The 17284-nt window shown below is 46.4% G+C and overlaps 1 protein-coding gene across 1 annotated transcript; it reads left to right on the forward strand.

Annotated features, from left to right (window-relative positions):
* Positions 1 to 67: 67 nt before the first annotated feature.
* Positions 68 to 17010, forward strand: LOC144110658 (DNA excision repair protein ERCC-8-like). Its single transcript, XM_077643715.1, has 6 exons — positions 68 to 668; positions 5373 to 5474; positions 8945 to 9138; positions 12127 to 12275; positions 14419 to 14612; positions 15367 to 17010. Exons 1-6 carry the CDS (start codon positions 502 to 504, stop codon positions 15650 to 15652), a joined length of 1092 nt encoding a protein of 363 aa, XP_077499841.1. The 5' UTR covers positions 68 to 501; the 3' UTR covers positions 15653 to 17010.
* Positions 17011 to 17284: the final 274 nt, after the last annotated feature.

Below are 17284 nucleotides of genomic sequence, written 5' to 3' on the forward strand. Positions count from 1 at the left end.
TAAACTGCCAAGACAAACTTTTAGCCAAGTCAAGCAACGATTAAAGTCAGTACAAGTCGCGACAGGCACACGCCAAGTACGCATCATCTTTTGAGACTTGTGCCGCTGTTACGCAGGTAGTGGTTTCTGTAGCGGCGCTTGTTTCGGATGCCCTGCTGTCTTTTCTCCCAACGCTACGAGATTTGAAGCGTCGTAGCGGAGTACTCCGACGAGAATTGCCCAAAAGTTCCTGTCGTTGTGATCACAAATGGAGGCAGTGTAAAATGGCTTGAACTTAGATGCCGCGTTCGAGACGCGCGTTCAGCGCGAGTCTACCGACAAACAAATGATACTGTGCTGTGTGCCGACGTGACCTTTGTTTGAGTTCTGAACGCAGATTACTGCAATGGATCCCTGTGGGCAAATGACGCCAAAATTTGCCAAATCGACTGGAAGCCTCTGAGAAGAGCGAAAGTAATACCTCAGTCTGTTGTTTCGTGGGACGCCGCGGATCTTGCCACGATGTTTGACCATCGCGTCGAGTGTGGGTTCGTGTCGCGAACTGCCTTTAAGGCGTCTGAAAGGCTACGACGGCTTCAGAGTATTCAGCTGAGCCGTCACCAGGACCTTGAACCTTTCCATGGCTCCGGTGTCAACTGCCTTTCGTTGGACCCCGTCGAAGGGCGATAGTATGGCTTCTTTCTCCATTCCATGGTGGTGTGCAAGTTTCATCGCTGCTTGAAGCACCTAGATACCAGCCCTTAGTTATTCAGCTCGCATCAGGGTCTAGCAGAGCTGGTTCTTGAGCCAGTTGGCTACACATATTGACGAAGGAGTGCGAATAGGCGAGGACCTGAGCGCTGTATGCTGTTGCATCAAGCGTGGTGGTGCTTTTACCCTTGCAACCATTTACAGAATTAGAATTAGAAATTACAGCGCAATACTTCCCGTCCCGTGTGTTGCAGTGTAATTTCTCATTCTAAGATGTACAAACTTGCCCAGGTCCCTGCCTTGACTCAGCCATTCATGTTTGTGTTTTTTGTCGCTAAGTATTGTGTGTGCGCCAAATGAAATGTGACAGACAGTTAAGGTGGAACAACAAAACGAGTTGTTCTTTGAAGGATACAGAGGAGTAGCACCTTTTATTTTAACTTCAGTGGCTGGAAGGCTGTTGTATACAAGTGTTGGTCAGACCCTGACTGGATTTGTTCTCCAGAAGCCTGTAATTTGGATTCTTATGTGCGTGTTACATTTTAACGCAGTAGCGTTAAGGAGCTCATGTCCCAGAAAATCCGGCGATGGTGTTAAACCTGGGATGTCAGTGCACCTTAAAGATCCCCAGGTGGTCGAAATTATTCCAGAGCCCTACGGCACCTCTCTCTTCCTTTCTTCTTTCACTCCCTTCTTTATCCCGTCCCTTAGGCAGTGCAGTTCAGGTGTGGGCTGATATGTGAGGCAGCTACTGCGCCATTTCCTTTCCCCAAAAACCAATTTTCATTTTCATTTCGTCAACAACCCTGAGCGAGAAATCCATAAGAAATACCGAGAAGCAATTTAGGAGACAGGTGGGCTACCTAGGTCACATAACCTTGTGGCGTCATCACAACCTGGCCACCGGATTGTGAGTAAACTGCACACTGTGGCAGATGGCAGCTAAATTAATGATTGGTAGCTTGGGAAGGGCAACCTGGTTCCCAGAAGGCCTACTGCTGGGAGCACCTGCCATTGCAACGCAGTGGCACATCGCTTAACCGCTGCACTATTGTGCCAGGAGTGCTATGAGGACTCCCAGGAATCTATGCTAATTCTGTATATATGGCTTTAGCCCTTAAGCCTATTGCATAATACCCTTAAGGCGAAGCTAAAGTGTCCCCTGCAATTTTTTCATGTTTGCATTTCATTTGACACTGATAGTGCAGGTATTATTAAGTCAGAAAAGAAAGTTAAACAAACACAGTGTGGCTTTAGCTATAGTTTATAGGAGGCCAGTAAAATGTCCGTCAGTTATGTGTACTGGTGCGAGCATAAAGGAAGAATAATTTTTTACTTGAAGGTTTGGTGCACTCGATTGTAGTCTTTACCTTAGAACCATGTTTCACTATATCTAGTTGGCCTGAAATTTTAGCTCTTGTGACAAACTATGGCTTTCTGCACTTATGTTGTGCAGCCATTTCTGTGTGGACGACCATGGCACAGGTGTCATAGTCTAAAATGATCACTTTTAGCCATACTTTCATTTTCGTATCATTTGGAAAACACCCGTAAGGGTTCATTAAGGGGCGCAAAGCAACAGTGATGGCATTGGTCTGCTGTGTGGAGGGCGACATGGGAGAGTTCTTGGTTTGTTATGATCTAGCTTTTTAGGTATCTTTAACCCCCTAACGGACACATTTTTTTTTTTATGGCACCAATATGGTCATTTAGTACCAGTGCTGCCATCTGTTAGCAAACCAAAAAATACTTTGGAGGAGCCTTACTTGCCTCAAAATAGACACGGAGTGTCAGAAAGTGCACCACGACCTGGACTTGTCACGAGCCAGAAGTGATAGTCAGCTAATGACAAGCCTGGCTCATCCAAGTCCTCTAAGGGGTTAAAGTGCATACGGGTAGCTGTTTCTCGGTTCTCTTCACTCTTTCACTGTTCACGTAAAAATGTGATATTGGGTTTATATTGTCAGGAAGGTGTGCTCACCTAAAAAAATGTCTTTTTGTCGTGTTTGGTTCCACCTGGAAAGCCACTAAACACATGCTGAAGCCAGTATCTTCGCAAAATATTACTCGACCATACACATGTTAATGCGGGGCATGAAGGAAGGGAAGAGCGAAATGGCAGCATGTTGTCAGGTGACCAACCTTCTCAAGCCATTCTTGACTGAACTTTTTTCCTGCGCTGTTTGCGTGAGTTAAATATTCAAGGTCAGCCCATTACGTAACTACCAGAACTTTGACCATGCTAGTGGTTCAGAGTAAGCTTTACTCATAGCTCAGCACCGTGTTTGATGTGCTGCTGTTCAACGTTGGTTCTATGTAGAGCTGACTCTCTGATCTGTGGTGCTTTGTGTTCATTTATCGCTGGCATTTCTTTGAGTCCATAATGTAGCACTACCTCGTAGCCTTCATTCTTCTGTGCCTAAAGACTGGGCTTGTAGGGCAAAAGACTTCTTGTAGCCTTAGCCTGGAGTTTAGAAAAGGCAAGAGTTTAAGGACATTGCTTTGAGCGATGTGCAGTTAATGTTACAAAAATAGAAGTGATGCTATGGGAGTCACCTCACCACTTCATTGATTTGGTGGTACGGTGAGAGTAGGTAAAGAAAAATTGGAGGCTTATCAAGGTTAAGCCCAGTGGATGCGAAGCATGTTAAGCAGCTGCCTCAGTGTGGATGGGGCTAAGTAACGGAGACGTGATTTTCCCTCGGAGCGTTGTCGTCGAGCCGCATATTGAGCGCGCCGCTTGGCTAGGCGTTCTTCGCGTTCTTCATCGGTTTCCGTAACACGCTGCAGCCTTCGTTTTGCATTCCTATTATTAACGTCCTTAGCGTTTGGAGGCATCTTGACCGCATACACGCCCGGCGCAAAGACGCTGGCGCGGTTGCGGGCACAGAGACTGACGCGACAGCGGGCGCGCGCCGCTTCATCCCTGGCGTGACGTCACATATCACGTGATGCAGCAATGGTGGCGCCGCCGCCGCGTCGCGCGCGACGGTGCGAACCGAAGCGTGGAGGCCTCCGCCGGGCGACGTCCGACGGTGCGATATGAGGCCCCATCTGCAGCCGGTGTGACATCACGTGACGTCACATCATGTGATCTCACTTCAGGGTCAATGGTGGCCACCGCCGGGAGGCGACCGACGGCGCGATATGAGGCCCCATCTGCAGCCGGTGTGACGTCATCACGTGACGTCAGGTCACGTGACCTACTTGAAGGTCACTTGAAGGTCAATGGTGGCCACCGCCGGGAGGCGACCGACGACGCGATATGAGGCCCCATCTGCAACCTGTGTGAAGTCATCACGTGACGTCATGTCACGTGACCCCACTTCAGGGTCAATGGTGGCCACCGCCGGGCGTCGCGCGAAGGCCCGAAACCTACGTTAATATGCTTCGCATAATATGTCGGAACCAAGATGTTGTACATGGGTGGGCAACCAAAGAGGAGGTTGAAAGAGCTTGGCTCGTACCATAACCTGCGTCCCTTTTAAAAGTACCCCTCTTGGCCAATCAGGCATTGCCGAAAGGGATGCAAGTTAGAATACGGGCTGTGGTGGAGGTAAATTGGAGGGGGGAGCTATCACAGGAGACCACTCACAATGCAGAAAGAAGAGGAGGACACCCATTAGAAACTGTGGCCCCGCATGAACAAGTAGGACATGCTGAAGGAGGAAAAGAAAAAATGGGTGGTCAGAGGAAAGCTTAAAGAAGTGCTGAGGACATCTCCATCCATTTCGGTTCTTAGTAAAGATTGAATACATAGCCCTTTCTGGCTATGCTGATGTTTGTCTGGCAGCGAAGGACATGTTTATTGCTGAGAAAATTCTATTTAAAAATTTTCCTGCCACTTGATTCAAACTTAAGCGTCTACACTGATGGGACCTCCGTGATCACTGTTCTGATGTGAATGGCGATGTAGCCTAGGCTCTGGGATTGTCGCAGAAAAACTCATGATGTTATTGCAGCTTGCTTGTGAAAACAGCTGGGGATGGTGACACCTGTATTTTATTTATTCCTGACGTGGAGGCTAACGAAAAGGGTTCAGCTTAAGTTTAGGACAGCACAGCGAGCTATGGAAAGAAAATTGATAGTATAACGTTAACAACTCGGAAGCGGGCAGACTGGGTGAGGGAACAATAATAACACCTGCAGGTTAACATCCTTGTCAAAATCGGGAGGAAGCAATGGGCTTAGGCAAGGGATGTAATGCGAAGGCAAGGTAACTGCTGGTCTTTAAGTGTGACTGAGTGGATTCCAAGAAAAGGCAAGTGTAGCAGGTGGTGGCAGGAAGTTAGGTGGGCGGATGAGATTAGGAAGTGTGCGGGGATACTGTGGCCGCAGCTTGTAAAGGACAGGAAGAGGGCTAATTGGAGAGACATGGGAGAGGCCTTTGCCCTGTAGTGGGCATAGTCAAGCTGATGATGGTGATGGTCACCTTACTTGACTTATAAAAGCTACCTTTTCTTTGAGAGTGGCCCCTTTGTCTTTAGAATGCAGTAACCTATCGATACAGGTGAACTGCAGTTTCTACTCACTGTGCCTTTAAGTAAAGTCTGAGGGCAGTTTCGTGCGTCCGTGTACAAGCATAGCTTTAAGCTACCACTTTTGCATGTGTTGCTGACATGGGGTGCTGTGCTGAGCACTCTTAAAGTTGCCTACCTCTCTTTTTGTGCGCTCGTGCGCAGCCTTCTTTCAGGCGGTGCCGATGGTGGCCTGTGCATCCATGACCTTCACTCTGACTTCGGCAAGGTGAAGCGGATGTGCAAGGCCATCTGCAAGCTCACCAAGTGAGCGCCCCTCTCACCTCACTTCTTTGGCAGCATGGAATACCTCTTGAGTATTGTTGAGGAGGGCAGACATTTTATTTGCTATGTTGATCTTAATGGGGTAGACACGCCTAATTCTTCCATTGTGTGCTTTTTAATATTGAGTGGCATATAAAACATTACTGAACACAAATCGCTACATGGAATTTACCTCACCTGATAAATAATCTGTATTGAATCTCTTTTCCTTTGCAGTTTCGGTTTTGGCTTGAGCAGTGAAATAGTGGTCGTGAAATGACTACTAGGCTTGAGATCATGTATGATGTACAAAATCTGCTACATAGTTGCCTTTTGCTCATTTGCTGTCATTGTGGCTCCTGCTACAGGCTAGAGTCAGAGTGTGAGCAGATTGAAACAGCGAAGCAGCAATTCATATATTGCTGTTTTTGAATGCCTCACGTGATATAAAACCTACTTGTTACATTGCAACCACTGTTCCACTGCTCACAGTGAGGCCAAGCCTGCACGAGATAAGAAATTCAGTTATTTATTATTAATGCAAAAGCATTATATGTCTCATCAGCAACAAGACTGGGGTTGTCCAGAAAAAGTGGCATCCAGAAGCCCGGTGATGTCACTAGTACTCATTAGGTAGTGCATTAATGGAATAATAATGGTTTGGTTTGGTTTCTTCGGGTTTAACGTCCCAAAGCGACTTGGGCTTTGAGGGACGTCATAGTGAAGGGCTCCAGAAATTTCGACCACCTGGGGTTCTTTAGCATGCACAGACATTGCATAGTACATGGGCCTTTAGCATTTTGCCTCTCCATCGAAATGCAACCACTGTGGCTGGGATTGAACCCATGTCTTTTGGGTCATCAGCCTAGCACCATAACCACTGAGCCACCGTGGCGGCGAAATGATAGAGGTTGTTACTAAATAAAGATAACGGTCATTAATTACAATGATAAAGGCCTTTAAAGGGACCCTGAAAAGGTTGCCTATATTACATTTGCATTATGTAGAGTACAGGCCACTGAGTGTTCATGCCGTGTATGGGACCTCAAAAGAGAACCGATCATTTACAATAAATTTTTTTTAATTCATGCTTCCACGCCTTGTGGTGACCTGCGGTGCCAAGCTTTCGCCTGAGTCTGCGCGCAACGCGTCATGCAGAGCTCTGTCCGTCAGTAGCGAAGGGCTGTCATTGGTTCGCCGTGATGTCTCTTTCTGACGTCACGTAGCTGCCATGGCCACAGCCATAAGCTCCGCCCCCCTCCTTCCCCGTGCGCTTCGGCAGCCGGCGGAGGGATCGAGTGGGTGGGGCCAGTGGAAGAGCGCTGATATTTCAGCGTGTAAAAAGTGACTACAGGAGAGAAAAAGGTGCAGGGACACATAAATTCAAATTTTGACTACAGATAACTACAGACAACAGATAAGTGCATTGAAAAAGTTCTTGCTGGAAGATATTTGTAAAGCAGCATCCTTAAACATCCTAGGCATGCCGCACCTATATTTGGAGCCCCTTCCAGAGCCCCTTTAAGAGTGGGGGGCAGAGGCCTTTAGGGTGAAGGCATATGGCACATATGTTGTTGGCAGTGGGGGGCTGTCATTGGCTAACCAGGATCTGCAACGATGTTCGTAGAGGAAGCATGTGAAGGAGGCAGGGGGCACGGCTGGCGGGAGACAGTGGCATATGGCTCCCTTGCACTCTACCCTCTATTGTTGTTCTGTGACAGGGCAGCGAGCAGCAAAAAACAAAACATTTTAAAAAATGGGCGATCAATTGGATTGATGTGGAGAAAATGCGATAGCATTCTTTTTTCACTTGCCACTCTATTCTAGGTCTGATTTTATTCCAAATATGATCCCGTTGCAGCCTGAGTCCAATGTCATTCACTCCCCAAACTACTTCTTTTGATTCTATTCATATTCCGGCTATACAACAATGTAAAATCTGTTACATTGTTAGGTCACAGAGAACCTTGTAACACTACAGGTGCAGCGGTTAAGTGATATGCCGTCGCACTGGCAGGTGACTGTTTCAAACACAGCTGCCAGTGGGGCTTGCAAGACCCAAGTGACTCTTCCTGAGGAATGCAAGAAGGAATAGCTCCGACAAGCCTCATTTTTTTACACAGGTAGTTCTTCAGGAGCCTGTGTGTTTGGCACATAGGCCTGCTGCTGTCCAAGCCATTTTCTTCTTGGTCATTTTCGTTTTTGCTGAGTCATTCTTTGTCTGGTGTCACCCTCCTTTCCCCTACAATCAGAGAGGGATAGTGGGGCAGGGGTAAAGGGAGGCGGTTGACAGGTGGCAGGTGGAGAGATGCAGATCCCCTTAACACCACCCAGCAGGTGGACGCTTCACGCCGACTGTGACGCTGCCGCCGGATGGTTTTCACCATCATGGACCTCCAAATACTTTTACATTACAGAAAAGAAGTAAACAACGAAGCTGTGTTGGCAGGGTATAGCTTTCATGGGCAAAGTGGTGTCTCGGCTTGTAATCTCTTCTTTTCCTGGCTCGCCGTGGTGTATGAGTTGAGAGGAGGGATGTGGAGGGCTGTTTTTAATCGACGCTATGTAAGCTGGACTGAAAACTTCTGCAGGCAGGTGATGGGCTATTCAATATCAGTCGGTATTTTGGCTTTTATTACGCTCAGTGAAAACCATTGCTGGGACCCCTCAAAGATTTGGGGTTAAAATTCTGAGGGCACTTAAGGGCCGTCGTACGATCGTTTTTGAGTGGCTTCCGCCAGGCTCGCTTGGCAAGCGGGCGAGCGGATCCGTCTTGTCCGGTGAACGGATGGAAAGTTGGTCAACTTCGTCCGCTTACGGGGAGGATTGTGAAGGCATGGAACTTTCTAGAACGCAAGTTTTTTTCAACGATGCCAGTATGCAATTTATCTTTTTTACTTTTTATTCTTTTATTTTTGTTATTTGGTTTTTTTTTTATTTCTATGGATTGTTACTTTTCTTGTTTTATTTTTTACTTTATTTATTTTATCTTTGACGTCCAGGTGCTATGTCAACGTTCGTGGCTATTGTGTTGTCAAAGTGCAATTAATTAGCTAATTGCAATTCATCAGCCAAATGTTTCCCACAGCAAGATCTCATCACGTGCTATCTAATGCAATCAAACTTTTGCGCATTTACCTTCAGAAAACGACATAATTGTGTGGAGAAAGTTTTGCTGTCAGGAAGCACAGGACATAACCATCTAATGCTTTCGCTTTAAAAAGAGCACTATACAAGGATGTCACTGGAGTTAGTTTTGGAAACTGGCCAGTCTTTTCATGGTCTAGTATTAGAGCTGGAAAATCGTGCCATTTAGATGTCTTGACTGTGATACCTTTTTCCTACACTCTTTTGACAAGCAGATGACTGTGTGTGGACTCTGCGTGCTTTGATGTGGTTATTTTCAACTGCTGCACTAATGCTCTCGGTGCATCCCTAGCTGCCATGTTCACATATTAAATTGACCCACGCAGGAGCGAGGCTCACATCTTCTCGGTCTCGTCAGTCCATTGGTACCCCTGTGACACGGGGCTCTTCACATCTTCGGGCATGGACGGGAAGCTGCGGATTTGGGACACGAATGCATTGCGGCAGGCCGACTCGGTGTCCATTGGCGAGCTCATCTTCTGTCACCACGTGGAAGCAGCGCAACCCAACCTGCTGGCTGGTGAGCCCAACTCTCGTAGTCCTTGCTGAGCATGAACTCAAGTGTGAGCTGTCTCATTTACACTGGCACCATGTGACTGACATGTTTGTCAGTGCGCAGCAGCTAGACGCACTGCCCCTGAAAACATCAGACATGAGACAAAGGTGCCTCCTGCTGCATTGGGAGCCTAGTGGTTTGAACATCCACCTTACATGCAGGACCTGTGCGGTTTGATCCCCTGGGTACCCGCAGGTTTTCCAAAGGGTGGCATAAGCTTTCCCCTGGCCTGCTGGCGCTCGGTTCCTCTGGGGTGTCATAACCAAACACCCCTGCTTTTCTCATCTGCTGGCTGCTGCAAGAGTTCCTCAGATGGGTGCAAAATACGCTCATGTAGAAATAGCCTCGCAGAATATGACTTTGTGTGGGCATCCCCATGCTGCGTGTGAGCGATGATTGGACGGCTCTGGAGACCACCTAGGGGTCTTCGTTTTAAACAACAACCTTTTGGTCGGCGTTCCTTTTTCTCCATACACGGGGTCTTGGAAACATGCACCAACCTAGCACAGGGCACAGATGGTTTTGCATTTTTCTACTATTGAAATGCAGCTGCCACAGGCAGAATTCAATTTATTGACCTCAGCAGCCAAGTGGCACAGCCACTGATTCACCCATGGCAGGTGTGCACAGAAGGGCTGTGTTGGGTTCATCCCAGGCAAATTGCTGTTCATGCATTCCCGAGCTTCTCCACGCATACCTGAAGCGGGGACCAAAACTCTGCGGAATTTTCTTTTTCTTTAAATTGAGCTTTAAGAGGGCTTTCCACTGGTGACCTAGGATGAGCCGTCTCAGTCTTGAGACATCGCTTGACCCCATCGCATGATTTGCAGTGCTTCTGCTACTGACTGACAGTGTAGTGGTTCCACCATTCAACTTGTTATAATCTGACACCCGTGCCGAAGCTTCGAAACTAAAGTGTAGGAAGTGGACCAGTGGGATGTCCAGACAAAACATTTCAAGATGGGCTCTCTTGAGAGTAAGGCCATTGAGTTATGTAATAACATGTATCATATTATCATATTATATGTATCGTAATACGTATCACTGAATAATATGTATCGTAAGAAAAGCATAGGTGGATGAGCCTCAACAAAGGTGATGCAGTCCATGCCGAAACTAGAGGTTGGCAGGCTTTTTTTAGCGGCAGCAGAAGACATAAAATAAGCTTGCTGCGGGCAAGCAACGGAAGTAATGGCCACCTTTTTAGTGTGGCTCCCACACAGCCCACAGGTTGCAATCGGCACTTATTGCCCTCTGGCTGAGAAGTCTCCCTGCGGCAGCTGTTACAATGAGTCGGTAGGTGTACTTTATGCTTACATGCTCGGTCTGATTCCGTAGAACCAAGTCACTGTGCAGAGAGGTGTACAGTCAATCACTTTTTAGGGTTTGTTCTTTGGCTGCAGGATTAATTGCTGGTAACCTTATTACTGTTCAGGGAATATCAGAGTGTTTGTGTTGCCTGCATTCGAGCGGCACTGGTAGTGCTGCAGAGGCCAGCAGTTGCCTGTGCCACAGAAACTCATCAGCTTGCTACTGCAGAAGGAACCCGCGGGGCTCCACCATTGTTGCTGGAATGAGCACAAAGCCTGTTTGTCACTGTAACACCATAGAACCAAAACAAGGACTAACACCATCCAAACTACAAACATGCTTGATTTGCATCTTCTTGGTTATGATAGAAAATTGTTGGGAGTGAAAGGGAGGGCCACCTGTCTCCCGTGTGCAGGGGGGGAGCTCACTTGATTCGCTCATACTTAATGTGCATACAAGTGCACTCTTGTCCAAAGGTGTTTAGGCTGCACGGTTGCCTTTTCAGCTAGTATATATAGTAGAGCAGCATCCTTAAAGACCGAGCTCTTAAAAGTAGATGGCAAAGCTTCTTCCCAGAGGGCAGAGAAGCAGAGCCTGAGGAGTGTTTTGCAATGATAGCTGTTAGGCGCCCGTCTCTGGCTTTCGCCTCATAGTCATCTGCCGTCAGTTGCACAGTCAACCTGGGTCTCATGAGCCTACGGGTGGCTCTGTTTTGAACAGCCGCCTGACAGTGCAGGGGTAACATTGCACCAGTGGTCGCGTGAATAAACGCCCAAAGTGCCTAAACTCAATGCCTAAACACCTGTCGCTGAGCCTTGCGTTAAACAGTCGTAACCGTCCTGTGAGTTTTTTAGTGCTTCACCACATGGCCTGAAGGCTTTTGGACAAGGCACTGTCTTGTCTGCAATGTGCAAAACATTCGGGCTTTTGGTGGTAATTTATTACCATGACTGCATCCAGTCTTTAGTGTTACCATTGTGGCTCACATACGATGCAGTTGGGGAAATTCCGTGTACAGCAGTGGACCTTGCATTTTTTTGTGGGCGTATGATGTCATAGTGGTGCTTGTTTTTGTTGCCTTGACTATCACACTGCACACAGTCCAGCCAAGGCTGCGAAGAAGAGGAGACAGATTGCATCCACTTTGCTTTTGGGTTAGCCTTTTCCATTTACTGTCTTTTTTTTTTTTGGAGCACTTGTACAAGTTCAGGTTTTCCTTAGTGCTGGTATAATGCTAAGGCAGTGCACTTGATTTAATGCTTGTGCTCATGCCTCGCAGTGATGAACTCTCAACAGCAGCAAGTTTTTACAAGATATGTGCTCGAAGAAAAAAATTATTGTAACACTGTCTTGCAGCCCAGTATTCTGGCATCGATACCAACAGAAGGACTATGCCATTTTCCTTATACCTGCAGGTATACAAGGCAATTAGCTTGCGTGAATTTAGTTGTTTTTTCCCCCACACACCCAGATCCCATAAACTTTTGCTGACAACTGTACATGAAAGAAGTGGCTATCTAGGGTGTACATGTACACCTCCTGTGCCCACATGGTTAAGCTTGAAGGCACAGGCAAGACTCCACCTCTGTGCTTGTGTGCCCTGCATTGCGAAGGCACTGTGTCTGTCCTCTGGATCTGCAGTGGGATCCCCGAAACCCTGGGTGGTGCTCTCTGACATCCGTACCGGCAGCGCGTGCCAGCAGCTCAGGGGACATTTGGGCAGTGTCCTCACAGTGCGGTGGAATCCCCATACTCCCGGGCTCTTGGCCTCCGGATCCAGAGATGGAGCGGTGAGTTCCTCTTCCAGGCCGCCTGCACTCTCTGTATTGCGGTACAGATGGGACGATTCTTCTGAGCCATTTGGTTTACCGCGGTTTTTTGCTGCGCACAGAGGTCATGAGAAAACGGGATGCATAGCACAGAGAAACTGTTTTCTTGTGTCACTTGCTTGTGTGTACATTGTTCTGCTCATTTAGGCTTATGTACAGCAGCACACTGGACATCAAGAAACTATGCATTGTTATTGTATGGCACGTGATTTAGTATTTTTTTCTTCAGTGCAAAAAGCACCCTATCAGAGAATTTGTCTTTTTTTTGACGAGAAATGCTTGAGTTAGTTTCATTAAATTTACCCTTCTTTGGTTAGGAGTGGTGGAAGTGGAAATGACTGCTAAGATCTCTGTCAAAAGATTGTGAGCATACTCAAGTGACCGGTGCTTTCTGCTCTGTAAAATGACAAGTACATTTATACTTGAATGAGTTCAACCAACAAATTTGAAGCCACGACATTGACATTTGAAACAGGAGCTGCAAGGCAGTACGATTCAGTGCTTTGCTGTCTCCATTTCCATCTCTGCAAAGTTGCATTAGTCACGGGTAGCTGCTGATATTGCATTAGCAAAATATACCACTGACATCGCAGGTGACAGAGTGCAAGTGAGCGGCACAGGAACGAAGAGCCAGGCAGTTTTGGAGCGAAAGCACCAGTTCTCACGTACAAACCTTGAAGGTCGTGTTACGGCGCAGATATGACCTTGAAGGGGCCTCAGTTAATAAAAAACAGAAAAATATTGTGGTACTATAGGTGGGAATACAACCCAGGCATTCGGCATGCGAGACGGGGATGCTTCCAATCCGCCATGACTGTTCGGCTGTTGGAGGTGAATGAAGGCACGTCTAGTGAATGCACAGATCTCTAAGAAATGTATCGTCGAGATATGTACTGAGGCATGCATGAATAATTTAACTATGACCATGTAAATTACAAATGTCCCAATTAAGCAAGTAGTGAATTATGTTCTCGGTGAATTTCCTTCGTTCATGGCATGCAGTCGTAGCGCCATCATGCGGCACCCACTGAAACTCCGAACACTCAAATGTACGGCTATGGTCCAGCAGATGGCGCGACCGACCTTGTGCTCCAACTAAACAGGTTCAGCCGAGTTGAACCGCAGCCAAATTTTTTCGCATGTGATTCATTTCAACACATTGGATAATTAACTTGTAGACAGCTTCATATGAAATTGTCCTGTTATTGATTGAAAAGATTTATGGCTTAAGACTTTTGCGCCCAGCATGTTTATCTGTTTTTGATTTGCAAAAATATAATTGGTCATTCCATGCGAAACGTTCCAGGCCCCTAAAGCGACCATCACCGAATTTGTTGAAAAAAAATTCAGGTAATTGTCGATTATGTGAATACCGTTTTTCTAAAGTATCTTAGCTGAAAAAAAATTTTTCTCATGTAAGCACCTTTCGAAGTTTTCGCACACCCACGAAAGTTGCTTGCAGGTAAATATTTTCAAAGCAGGTGTGAAAGCAGATTAAATAAATTCTATTTTATATTACCGCGTTTTCATCGTTTTTTGGTGCAACGTCATTAGAGCCCCCATATAAGACTTTTTCTCTGCTGCTTTTTCTCGATACAATAAAGAAACAAAAAATTGTGTGTTCTCAGAATTTTTGTTACACACGTAGTTCATGTTTCAGTCACAGTAAATTTTTTCACCATTCACTTGGTGGTATAGTTGCTGACAAAAGTATTTTGAACTTTTTTTAAAGACTATTTTAAGAAAATCAGTCCCAAAGTTGGCAAAAAGTGATGCTTTTCTTAGATTGAGTCCTAAATTAAGCATAAAGGCCCTCAAGATAAAAATACTTGAGATAACTCAGTAAACACATACGCTTATTAGCTTGCAATCCACTATGTTTTGTTCGAGTAAATTTTGTCTGGCGCAAGAAAAGAAAAAAAATTTTTAAGTTCACTGCCATGTCAATGGTCGGCAACAAATTTGGTGATGGTCACTTTTGGGGCCTGGGACGTTTCGCATGGAATGACCGAATTCCTTTCATGTCATTCTGGTCACAGTCTTTTGGGCTTAAAGCGGTGGCACAACGAAGACTTATGCGTGTTGATTTTCGTCGAGCGCGCAGGTGAAGCTGTGGGACGTTCGGTGCGCGCGTGGTGCCCTCGCCACCCTCCAAGGACACAAAGGCGGTGCCACTGCCCTGACTTTCTTGCCCGACGGCATGCAGCTTCTCTCCATGGGCCATGACGGCCAAGCCAAACTATGGGATGTGGCGCGTCGAACCATGAGCAGAGCTCACAACGGACTCGCCTGTTGCCAGTGAGTTGTGACAGGCTCACATCGTTCAGCCCAATGGATTTTTGTGCCCTCAGGCACCTTTTGCACTTTCTATACAGTAAACAGACCTGTCTAGTCATTGGATCACTCTGACCCAGTATAAGTGCTTTATGTGGAGAAGACTTAAAATCTTTCTCCGAAATTTACATGCAATTTCATGTGCCTTTCTGTAGATCCCAGCCTCCGGTTCAACTTTGGAGATGTCGTTTTCAGTGCTTCAACTGTCACTTCATGCGTGTGCCCCATTTTGTGCTTACAATGTGCTTATTCAACTTTTCTGGCAATACTTATGCTTCCCTTCCTATATCAGTACTTCACACATATCCTGCACATGAAAGAACATGAGCAGATAGATTTAAATGCAGGCCATTGCCAGCTGGACTTGTCCGCCAAAAGAAAGGAAAGAAACTTGCTAATGCCACTTTCTTGACGACGGCACCTGTCTTCAGAGTTATAATGTTCGGGCAGTTGGCTGGGTTCTCGTACAACAAGACTCACGACTTTCTAAGAATAACCCATGTACATCACCAGAAATAGTCCTGAGGATGGCCAAATTACTTATCTATAGTCATGATCGTTTATTAACAAGCTGCTAATAACATCACGGAAAGAGAAGATTAGATAACTCACTTTGAGTAGCAAGCAAAATTTATTGAAATAAGCGAGCACAACAAAAACATAACCTCGCAGCAGTATGTAGGCACCTGAAGAGGGTCCGCACTACTTCTGCTTTCAGGGCACCCACGCAGATGTCCGCCACCCAGGAGGTGGCGCTGCTGCCTTCAGGTCACTGCCTGCTCGTCATGGACCTGACCAAGAAACAGCCGCTGCGAGCACTGAGCGGTGCCCACTTTGGCCAGGCAAACTGTGTGCTCATCTGCAGCGAAAGCCTGGAAGCGTTCAGTGGTGCAAATGACCGCACTATCTTGTGGTGGACGTCGTGCGGTGACAGGGAGCGTGCCTTGGACGACCATCAGGATGGCATGCCAGACTCGTGGAGTGATGAAGATGAACCTCTCTGAGAGTGGAGGAACTTGCTTTTTTTTTTTAATTGTGAGACATATTAATGGAGGGTGATGTTGCGGAGGATTTTAAGCAAGAATTTCTGCTGTTGACAACACAGTTTGCAACATTGCTGCAAAGTGACATATGGGCTGCTTGCTTACCAGCTTTCTCACTGGTCAAGAGTGGCTAGTTGGGTGAGTTGGTAGCGGCCAATTATTAAAGAAAAACAGCGCACGGAAATGGGACAGAAGCAGAGGCAGACAAACTCAGCACTGTTTATGGTTTAGGGGGGTTTAACGTCCCAAAGCGACTCAGGCTATGAGGGACGCCGTAGTGTAGGGCTCCGGAAATTTCGGCCACCTGGGGATCTTTAATGTGCACTGACCTTGCACAATATACGGGCCTCTAGAATTCCGCCTCTGTTGAAATTCGACTGAAATTCGAACTCAGCACTGTGTTTGTGTCAGCCTCTGCTTCTCTCTTATTTTTGCATGCTCGTTTTCTTTAATAGCTGTCACTATGTCCCCCTAGTCGCAGTACTAAGAGACACCTTATGTTGCTGTCTGTGGTTGAAGCTAAACCTGACTCCAACCATGCTGCATTGTGGTTACCTATGCTGGTAAAGAGACGAGCTTGTTTCTAACTCGTCATATGGGAGATCTCATCAACAAGCTGCCACTAGCAGAGCTATTAGCAACTGATAGGGGTCAGCTCTGCCATTGTACAGGACAGTACTAGCATTTCTGCATGCCTTTGCAGCAGTTGTATCATTTCCATTTAATTAGGTGTGTTAGATATTTGTTGTTTCAAACAAATATCTAAATGCACTATGTATTATACAGTTATAGCAATAGTTCAGGGTGTCCATGCATGTATAGTACGCTAACTGTTGAGTGGCGACACAGCTGCCCTGAGCAAGCCTGCCAACAATTGTATGACTGAAATAGTGCCAAGATCACAATGTCGGAGTTCTGATCACTGTAGTTCTTTGTCAGACATGGATCTTGCATGTCCGCACATGTGTTCAATGTAATGCAAATGCAGTCACGCTGGTTATGAAAACAAGAACAGGTAATCATAGCACAAGCAGACTAGGATATGGAGTTAGAAGCTCAATCATAGCTCATTCCTTTTCTCCTTGCCTGCTTGGGCCATGCTAACTGTTTCAGTGAACCACAACCTTGCTCAGGCTTAAAGGCCTGCAACAACAGCGCTGGCTGAGCAAGCTTGAAAACATGAACAGCTTCAAAGTTTCTGGCTTTGGGCTTAGTAATAAGACACATAGAATTTGAGATTGTGTCACGTGTTCACCATCCTCAGCGTCTTACACAAGCAAAAAAAGCTGTCACACAAATAAAAAGTCACCATCACCAAATGGCAATGGAATGGGTTTCATCTTGAAATTAGGTATGTTGTAACATGCTTATAAAAAGCTTCAGACTTTGGTTTAAATTCATCGTGCCATGCTATTTCTGTAGCGAACCACACCAAATACAGCATACTGCTATGTATAAGCCGACCCTTTTTGACAGAAACGACTGTTCGAAATTGGGGCTGTCGACCTCTACACAGAGTCGACCCATAATCATCATCATCAGCCTAACTGTGCCCACTGCAAAGGAAAGGCCTCTCTCAAGTCTCTTTCAATT

Source organism: Amblyomma americanum, chromosome 11, assembly GCF_052857255.1.
Source record: "Amblyomma americanum isolate KBUSLIRL-KWMA chromosome 11, ASM5285725v1, whole genome shotgun sequence".
Classification (NCBI taxonomy): Eukaryota; Metazoa; Arthropoda; class Arachnida; order Ixodida; family Ixodidae; genus Amblyomma; species Amblyomma americanum.

What these genes read in the sequence shown, in the direction of transcription:
- LOC144110658 (XM_077643715.1), top strand. Translation starts at nt 502, where the DNA reads ATGTTTGACCATCGCGTCGAGTGTGGGTTCGTGTCGCGAACTGCCTTT. An exon ending in GCCATCTGCAAGCTCACCAA is followed by an intron (nt 5,475 to 8,944) that starts GTGAGCGCCCCT and finishes TGACCCACGCAG; the next exon opens with GAGCGAGGCTCACATCTTCT. An exon ending in CCGGATCCAGAGATGGAGCG is followed by an intron (nt 12,276 to 14,418) that starts GTGAGTTCCTCT and finishes TCGAGCGCGCAG; the next exon opens with GTGAAGCTGTGGGACGTTCG.